General features: G+C 33.4%; 1 protein-coding gene across 6 annotated transcripts in view; it reads left to right on the plus strand.

Annotated features, from left to right (window-relative positions):
* Nucleotides 1–810: 810 nt before the first annotated feature.
* LOC111706816 (elongation factor Ts, mitochondrial) overlaps nucleotides 811–9,688 on the plus strand; it is a 15,649-nt gene continuing 6,771 nt past the window's right edge. For 5 of the 6 annotated variants that reach the window (XR_002766317.1, XR_002766318.1, XR_002766319.1 and 2 more), the window contains exons 1-8: nucleotides 811–951; nucleotides 1,563–1,607; nucleotides 2,147–2,234; nucleotides 2,815–2,927; nucleotides 3,427–3,510; nucleotides 4,875–4,999; nucleotides 6,139–6,249; nucleotides 7,570–7,632. Coding sequence is in view for 2 of the 6 variants with exons in the window: in XM_023479757.1 (XP_023335525.1) it covers nucleotides 839–951; nucleotides 1,563–1,607; nucleotides 2,147–2,234; nucleotides 2,815–2,927; nucleotides 3,427–3,510; nucleotides 4,875–4,999; nucleotides 6,139–6,249; nucleotides 7,570–7,632 (742 nt within the window). In the remaining 4 variants the exon portion in view is untranslated. Of the gene's footprint in view, nucleotides 952–1,562; nucleotides 1,608–1,646; nucleotides 1,735–2,146; nucleotides 2,235–2,814; nucleotides 2,928–3,426; nucleotides 3,511–4,874; nucleotides 5,000–6,138; nucleotides 6,250–7,569; nucleotides 7,633–9,688 lie in introns of those variants that run through there. The other variant, XM_023479758.1, reaches the window with a different exon arrangement.

Genomic DNA, 9,688 nt, shown 5'->3' on the forward strand with positions numbered 1-9,688 from the left:
ATACTCAGCTCGGAATGCATGATGGAGATCCCTGATGGTTGCTCCAGGGATGGATATATATTCGATGTGGATTGGATCTCCAGGGTATCCATTGATGGATCGCAATCCCTGCCAGTTGTTAAGTATGGAGCTAGTAACTAAAACTGGATATCTGACTCCAATTTTGCATGAGTGAGGTGTCATGGTACAGGTATAACAAGGATAATTCCCCCAGATGTCCAAAGGAGCATTGATCCGATAGTTCTTGGAGTTGTTATGAGTATGGAAGACTGGAGTAGGTTGGATATTCTGGCTGCCAGTGTACTCAGAGCATATTTCACAGTATCTTGATCGCTGTTGGTTTAAGTTTCTGATATCCATGTAACTATGATGCTTCCCGTTGATGTACATGGTTTCCTCTCCAGATCTTCGGTTTAGACTGATGGTTTTCATTTGCTTGGCGCCAGGTAGCTTGGATGAAAGTTTGTCTGAGTATTAGGAAATTTTCAACAGTGCCCCGTTTTAGTATCGAAGGTTTGGACCCCCGTTAATTTCCTAATTTTGCCCCGTAAGGATCTCTAGGGGGGCTCTGCGCTGCGTCCACTGTCAAAATTTTAACATGCGTCTATCATATGAGCTCTATGTACAAAGTTGATAGGAGGGGTTGGGGGGAGGGGGGTCTTCACAAGTCAAACATTAAAAAGTTTTATTGTAGATTTATGGCTTTATGAACCTTAAATAATAATAAATAAATACTAATTTACTATTCAGCAGAGCCCTATACAGATTCCTTTCTTTATACTTAATACTTGTTCTAAGCTCATGGCACAATATTTGTGTTTTTTTTCAGATATTTGCAATGTTGTGCAGATTTTCTTTGAGGCCTGCTCTCTGCTTATATAACCAGAGTGTTGCAAATTTTCATATTTCTCCAGCCTTTGCCAATTCTAAATCTAATCTGGCTGCTTTACGGTATTTTTTAGCAATTGGGGTGAGAGAAAACTGTACATCCCCCCACCCCATAAAGCTCTGCAAAACTTGAGTATCTTATTAATTATTGCCCAAAACAAACGTTTCCAACAAAATTAAAATGTTTTAATTTTTCCTGTTGAAACCCATTTTTAAAGATAATTTTGGCAGCGGCCAATCTGTATTACTCGTGATTGCCGCAATGAATTATAAGACAGAGAGAGAGACAAATCTCGCCGCGGCGCTCGGTCCCTTTGCTTGTCCTAGCCGCAGTGCGCGGACAGGAAGTGTCTAAACCTAACCTAACCCTAAAATATATACAAATCTGTCTTGTTATATTTCATTGCGGTATTCGCGAGTAATAGAATTTGAAAATTAAATAACTACATGAAAATTAAATGTATTATAATTGCTTAGGCTAGCTCAACAAATTACAAATTTAAAAAGGAAAATGAAAAATTTAACAAGGAAAATGAACAAGAGTCGAATGTTTGTAAGGAAATATATCCCATTTATAATACTGAATAAAATGTATATCAGAATTTACATGAAAATTATGTTCAAAATTGTATTTAAAATTACATTTTATTTTATTTTAGTATTTTTATTCGTAGGAAGAAGACTGGATACTCGCTTTCTATTTGCAAAAAAGCTCTCAGGAAAATTAGTAATTCTATTTTTTTGTTAGAATTTCAGGCGTGTAAATGTTTCAGAATGACGATCTGGAGAGAAAAAAATGAAAAATTGCATGATTAGAGAAGCGGCTTCACCCTCTTCACACAAAATGTATTAATTTATTTTCCCCTAAAAATCAATTTGTTTCACCAAATTCAGCGCAAAAAAAATCTAAAATTAAAAACCGCGCAAACATGCCTAACTTCCATAGGGAATATAATGATTTTCAAAAGGGGGGGTCGATTTCTCAGGAAAATATACACCCTTGTAGACTTTAGAAATCACAGAACACAGTCCACTCTGAGATATTTAAGAAATGATTTAGATATAGGGGTTTGAATGAATTTCCTCATTTTGTAATTATTTCATCCGAAAACTTTTCTATTTTCCCTAAGTCGACGATAGAAGTAGTAAATATGAAGCAAAATGTTCTAGTTTCGTAAATTAGCGAATTCTTGAATCAAAATATCAATCAAATCGCCCCCATCCTCCTTATTTAAATTATTGCTAACAATTGACCCAGTGAGAGTGAGAATGACCTGCAGCGAGCAGAAGGATGGCTGAAGGAACAAGCACAGGCTCAGGGCTGGGCAAAGGCTCAGAAATTGCAGGTTTAGGTTTAACAATCATTTACATTTACTTGCCAGGGAAGTTATGGGAATATTACTTCACCAAGGGTTCCGAAGACCAATTTTGCCTATCCAGACTCCAGAGCGCAGCAAGAGAGGTTTTGTAGACAAAATTGGTCGAGGCAATTCCTGTGGCCAAGTATTTTTTTTTCCCCAATTAGTCGAAAAGTATTAATTTTTAAAAGATTTTGTAGCTTATTATTCAATTAAAATTACAAATATCAGTCAATTAAAATGTAAGCGTAATTTAAATTGACCCTTTATGCAAAGGTGGCAGTGCTTGAATTGCAACGGTACCCATAAAAGGTTTGTCTGTTTTAGTGTGAAATAGATATTCATGTATTTTTTATCTTCAAACTGATAATTTTCATTTGCTGTTTCTCGGCTGAAGTGACTTTCACATTCCACAGAAATAAATAGTTTTCGAGTCGAAAATCTTTGATCAGATTAATGTTTCAAATCGGGGCATTGTCATCTTTGCATGGATGGTCACATAGAATTACGCTTACCTTACAGTCCCTTTAAACAAGTTTTTTTTTATCTAACAGATTTCCATGTTTAGGGTCGAAACACAACCCAAGGCCTTCTAGGCGTTCTAGTTCAGGAGAATTCTGCTGCAATGGTGGAACTCAACTGCGAGACAGATTTTGTGGCGAGAAATAAGAAATTTATAAGGAAACCAATTCATTTATTGATTAATTGTCTCGCTAATAGATTGATTGGTTGGTGGAATAATTAATTTATTTATTCTATTTTCAGCTTTGATCAAAGGGAGTGAAAGCGTGATTTAAGTGACCTTCTTGCAAAGATGGCAAGAAGTAGAAATGCGCAAGTCACTGATGTAGATAAACCACAATTTAAAATATCAGTTTTCTAAATTATTAAAATAAGTATTTAATTGATATTTGATCAGACAACGCTTTTAAGGGTACCGTTGTGAATAGGGCATTTTTGCATGGAGGGTCACTTGATTTTACGCTTACAGTCGGGCTTTAAAAGTTCTTAAATTTCTTACTGATAAACTTTTGATATATTGTTTGATTGATTGATTGATTCAAATCTAAAAATATCAAAATATCAAAACCATTACCAAGTCACCACCTTCAAGAGAATAGAACAATTTAGTTTAAGCAAATAATTAGCGTCGTGATTGACTAAATGATGAATGGTTTAGTATATTGGAAACGTTAGCTAACACTTGTGCCAGTTTACCGGTCTTAGATACATCGGAATCCCTTTCAAGATCAACTCTTTCCAGGTTAGCAGGGTTGAAAATGTTCTTTAAAAATTATCCCCCCCCCCCCTAGATTGAAAATGTACGTAAAAGAATGAATCAACTTGCATTTTATGTCCAATTTTTCCCAGATCTTAAAAATCATTCCCTTCCCTCCACCTAACCCGGGGGTTTAGATCCTTGTGGAATGATTTATTTGTTTATATAGAATTTTACAATATACAAGTTCTACTAGATTAAGAATATATTTAAAACAGACACAGTTCGAAGATAAGTTAATTGTTAAATGATGGAGAAGAACACGCTGCTTTGACTAGAAAATAAAAATAAATTAGAAATTTCATCGTATTTTTGAATTAATTATTTCGTATATTTTTACATTTGTTTTTTCGATTATTAAAGGTTTTGAGAATAAGTTAATGAAGTACGGGTACTATTTTTTGGAAAATTCGCAAATTCTAAAATCTTACAATTTGAATCAGTTCTCCAAGGGTGAACGAAATGGCGAGACTGGTCAATAATAAGAGGGATAAGACTAATCGTATATATTTATAAATAGCAATACTTTAGTTAGTTGTATAAAATGCATGTTTATAGTGCAGATAATGTGCTTACAAATAGAGCAAATGACGTATAAAGCAGATGGCATATAGAGCAAATGAAACTAGAGCAAATATCCCTAGAGCAAATGTCGTAGCGCCGCTAGGAACTCAGGGAATATAGTAGCAGCAACAAATCTAGTGTCTGACCCTCTAATGACCTCTTATAACCTAAAATAACCTCCAAAATGAAAATGTTTTTAATATGACTTTACGCATATCAAATAAAAGCTAGGACTCCAGGGAATTCAGTAGCAGCAACAACAAATCTAGTGTTTGACCCTCTAATGACCTCTTATGACCTAAAATGACCTCCAAAATGAAAATGTTTTAAATATGGCTTCATGCATATCAAATAAAAGCTAGGAATCCAGAGAATACAGTAATAGCAATTAGATGTGCAGCCAAACAATTGGGAGGATTTGAACCAAAAATGAAGGCAGGGACCCCCCCCCTCATCAAATAGGATCGACATCTCCTCCATCCCCTTCAAAAGAATTAATGATGACATTTTTAAAAACATTTATTAGAGGAAGTAATGTGTGTGTAGAAGGGGGTCTTATTGCACTATTGGGTCTTTTTTACGGATGAAAGGTAGAGGCAGAGATATATGGAATTCAATACTTTTGTGGAACCGGATCCCGGATCCGCCCTGAAAAAAAATGGACCCGGATGAAGACGAGAGTTGTACTGTTTACGAAGAATAACAGATTTCAATCTCTAAAATTGATAGATTGATTGATTTAAGTCTGAATTTCGCAATAAAAAATTCTTCATCTTGTATTTCAGTACTGAGGTGGGTTTGTTAAAAACTGAAGATGACCAGACAATTGCGGATTTAGTTGCACTGAATATTGGACAAATCGGTGAAAACATGGCCTTTGGTGATGCCGACGTATTTCACAGTAAATCAGGTTTATTTTTCATTCTTAGTAATTCTTCTATACGCCGTGGTTTCCGTATATTTATAAAAAATTTAGTTGTTACACATTTTTTCTGCTGAATATTAAAAATCTACGAAGCTAATATTATGTTTAATAAAAATAAGTCTTTTCATAATTTACTAAGAAAATGTTAGTTTTACTCATGGTTTTATTATAAATATCTTCTTGAAAAATCATCCCCTCCCCCCTCCCCGTTGCCTCATAGAAAATCGTTTATTTTCGTAAAGTTAGATATGTTTCTTTTAAATGGTTGTATTCGCAGAATTGGGGAAATAAATAATTTTTAATAGGGAAATCAGTGCTTAAGATCCGGATCCGTTGGATCCGCAAGATTTTTCCGCAAAAATATGCGGGGTAAAGGGGTAAATTATCAACCAAAAACTGCAAAAAAAAAACTATCTTACTCCCAAAACTCAAATCTGAACTTTTGATAAAAGAGAGATTATAAAGATTTCCTCATTTCTGAATGGTTCATCAGGTTTTAGGATAAAAATATGCGAAAAAAATTTGCGATTAGTTTTTGTTAAAAAAAATTCAGTAAATCAGTAAAGAAATGATTTGGATCCAGATCCAGATCCGGATCTTTTTTTCCAGTGCGGATCCAGGATTCGGATCCGCATCAAAATTAAATGGATCCTAAGCACTGGGGGAAATAAATGAATTTTTGTGGAAAAGTTTTTTATAAGGATGAATAAAACTTGCCTTTGATGTTCCATTCATTAAAAATTATTTCTCAACATCCCCCCACGCCCCCAAAGTCTTAGGGTTCTATTTGTAAATTTTGAGAAAAAACCATCGACGGAGATAACATTGTTGGATTTAATTATTTATATTTTCTTGAAAAATAAATCCCCCTCTTTTATTAATAATTTTCCCCCAAAACAAGTTAGGTACATAGTGGGATATATGCGCTGAATTTGGGATAAATGATACATTGGGGTTGATAAAAATGCAAAGTAAAAGTATAAAATAGGATGGAAAAACCTTTTTTTGATGTTCTATTTTTATTTTTTCCCCCAAACCTTCAATAATCCAACCCCCTCTTTTGAAATAAAATTTTCCCGGAAGTTAGCAATGGGGAGGAATAATTTTACCCCTGTATTATTTAGGAAGCGGAATAAAGTTGGTGGGTTTAGCGCATCCTCAAGTTGCAGGGAGCAAAGAGAAGATTAAATTTGGACGGTACACGGCAGTTATGGCGTACACATCTACCGGGGAAGGTATAACTTAGAAGGGAAAATAAAACTATTTTTTTCTTAACTTTCACAAAGGTTGAAGTTCTGGTCTGTTTTGAAATCAAGGGTTAAACTATTTGGCATTTTTTTTTTGATAAAAATGCTCCAATTCACCAGTTGTAAATTTTTCTTTGATACGTTTTTAAAACAGATTCGAGGTCCGAAACTTTCAATTCGTAAAAAATTCTTGAAAATTAAGCAAATTATGTATTTTTCGTAAATATATATTTCATTGTATCAAAAAAAAACTAGTTTTTTAGCCTTAAATAAAACAATTTTTGAAATAAAAAATAGGACGAATGGTCGAAACTCGGCGGTTTAAGACGCATCTTTTAATACTCATGTATCAAAATGTTTTGAAAAAATTGAAAAATCGACATTCCCTGATAACAATCCATGTTTTTTTAAAGCTTTTATAACTGAGTTTTGATTTTAAAAATTGTTGTCTCTTACAAATGTTGCTTCTAATATACAACCAGTGCTTAGGATCCGGATCCGGACTCGGATCCGTTGGATCCGCAAGATTTTGGCTTCCTAGATCCGGATCCGGATCCACGGATCCGGATCCAAGGGGTAAGATATCAACCAAAAACTGCAAAAACAAACATTTATTACTCTTATTACCAAAATTTGAACTTTTGAAAAAAAGAAAGATTATAAAAATTTCCTTAATTCTGAATGGTTCATCAAGTCTTAGGATAAAAATATGCGAAAAAAATAAAACAAAAAATTTGAAAATTATTTTTTGTTAAAAAGATTCAGTAAATCTTATAGAAATGACCTGGATCCTGATCCGGATCCGCATCAAAATTAAATGGATCCTATGCACTCTTTGCAACCGTATATTTTGTTGCTGGTTCAACAAGGATTTGACATTTTTGATGAAATAGTTTCACCCTTAAAAAAAAGTGTACAACAAAAATATGAGTTTAATTTTTAAATATTGTATTTGGTACAGTAAATTATTAAAACTAGATGAAACAAATACAGGGGTTACAGGGGTATATANGGGGGGGGGGTAGAATTTTATTTACTCCTAACAAAACTATTTTTTTAAATCCTTTAGTTGAAATTTTGGAACTTTGACCTGAATCCCTTGATCCGTAAATTTTAGATCCAGGCAGCAAAATGTTGCAAACAATGGAATATATGGATAAATCCCACCTAAAAGGGGGGTGGGGATTCAATTGTCCAAGATAAATATTCCCGCCCCTCACCTCCCCCCAATCTTCAAGTACCATCCTCCCAAATGAGAGGAGGGGGGTTTAAAAAAAAATTATATCCTGGAATATAATGATTATGTAGGAACTCTTCCTGATGGTTTGACAGAGGAACATTTAACTTTACAGCTTTGTCAGCACATCATCGGTGAGTACAAGAAGTAAATACACTAGGAGCAACCAGGGCTTAGGACACATTGCATTTTAATGCGGATTCGGCTCAGGATCCTGGATTCGCCTTGAGTTTGAGTTTGAGACTTTGAATACTGGAAAGGGGCGAACTGGAGTCTATAAAAGCACTAAAAGTATTTTTTAGATTTTTTTTATGTGGTTTGGTCGATATTTGGCAATCTAGCTATATGTCGGCTCACAAGCTTTGACTTGATCTTCATTTTGAATTTAGGCAACCAAAAAACTAATTTTCTCCATCTTTTTACTTCTAATGAAAAATCGTTTTTTTTCCGATTTATTCACATCTTAATCTTTAGGTCAGTGAACTTTCTAAAAATCTTTCTGTTTTTTCTATTATGGAGTTCCATTTTGTTTATATATTATCTTAGTTTTATGACCGATTAACAATTAATAGGATATTTTGGTTTTCCACAGTTTTTAAAGGGACTGTAAAGGAAAAATGAAACGTGGAATATATATATTTTTAAAGAGGCAATTTTGAAAACTTGTGAAAAGAGGAAAATTATGTTAAAGTTATTGTTTTCGACAATCCTGAAAACTAGGGTTTTTTTTATTTATCCGACCGTAATTTGAAAATTCTATCATTTCTTTTCTTCTTTTCTATCCTTCCTTTTTTCTATTTTAATTCTATCCTTCCTTTTCTTCTTTTCTATTTCTATCCTTCCTTTGCTTTTAATCTTTCCTTTCTTTCCTTCTAATTATTCCTTCCATTCCTTCCAAATTCCTTTCCTTCTTTCTAAATCTTTCCTTCCTATTCTTCTAATCTTTCCTTCCTATCCTTCTAATTTTCCTTCTATTCTGTACTCTCTCTCCTTTTATTTTATCCTTTCCTTTTATTCTATTCTTCCTTTCCTTCTAATCTATCATTGCTTTCTTTTCTTCTATTCTGTCTTTCTTTTCCCTTTATTCTATCGTTTCCTTTTTCATCTCTTCTATCTTTCCTTTCCTCATCATGTATCCTACCAAGTTCCTTTTATTAAATCCTTCCTTTACCTCTAAATTCTCACTTTCTTTTCCGTCTAGTGTATTGTTCCTTTTTCATATATTTTATCTTTTCTTCCTTTCCTTCTATCCGGTCTTTCTTTTCCGTCTATTCTATCGTTTTACTTTTTATCGTTCCTTTCCTTCAAATCTATCATTTCCTTTCTTATTTATTCTATCGTTCCTTTTCTTTTTCTTCCTTTCGCTTCCTTCGAGTCTATCCTTCCTACCCTCTATTTTATCCGTCCTACCTTCTATTTTTCCTTCCTTTCCTTCTTTTCTATTCTTCCTTTCCTTCTATTCTATCCTTCCTTTCCTTCTTTAATATCCTTTCTTTCCTTTCCTTTTATTTTATCTTTCATTTCCTTTTACTATATCATTACTTTCCTTCGATTCTATTTTTCCTCTCCTTTTTTTCTATATTTCCTTTCCTTCTATTTTAGCCTTCCTTACCTTCTATTCTTTCTATCCATTCCTTATAATCCATCCTTCCTTTCTCTCTATACTTTCTTTTTTTCCCTCTATTCTATCGTTTCCTTTTTCATCCATTCTATTATTCCTTTCCTTCTAATCTAACTTTTCTTTCCTGTTATTGTATCCTTCCTTTCTTTCTATTCTCTTCCTTCTTTCCTTCTGGTCTTTCTTCTAAGCTATTCTTCCTTTCCTTCTAGTCTTCCTTTCCTTCTATTCTTCCCTCGATTTCCTACTAATCTATCATTCTTTTCCTTCCATTCAATTCTTGATTTCCTTCTTTTCTATCCTACCTTACTAAAATAAATTTGTTAAAGAATATTTATTTGATATTTTACATGTATAACAATTATATCAAAATTACAAATAAACAAAAGTTAGGCTTTTTCTTGCGCTGAAAGAATAGCAAATTTTAATGTTTACAAGAAAAACTTTTTCAACTTTTAAGTTGTAAAAATAAGCGTATTAGGTTTCAAACAATCTAGAGAGGTTTCAAAAGTTTAAAAAATATCACAAATTTGGAAACTTCTGAATATTTCGACAACATGGAATGGAATCAG

Source organism: Eurytemora carolleeae, unplaced genomic scaffold, assembly GCF_000591075.1.
Source record: "Eurytemora carolleeae unplaced genomic scaffold, Eaff_2.0 scaffold734, whole genome shotgun sequence".
Lineage (NCBI taxonomy): Eukaryota > Metazoa > Arthropoda > Copepoda > Calanoida > Temoridae > Eurytemora > Eurytemora carolleeae.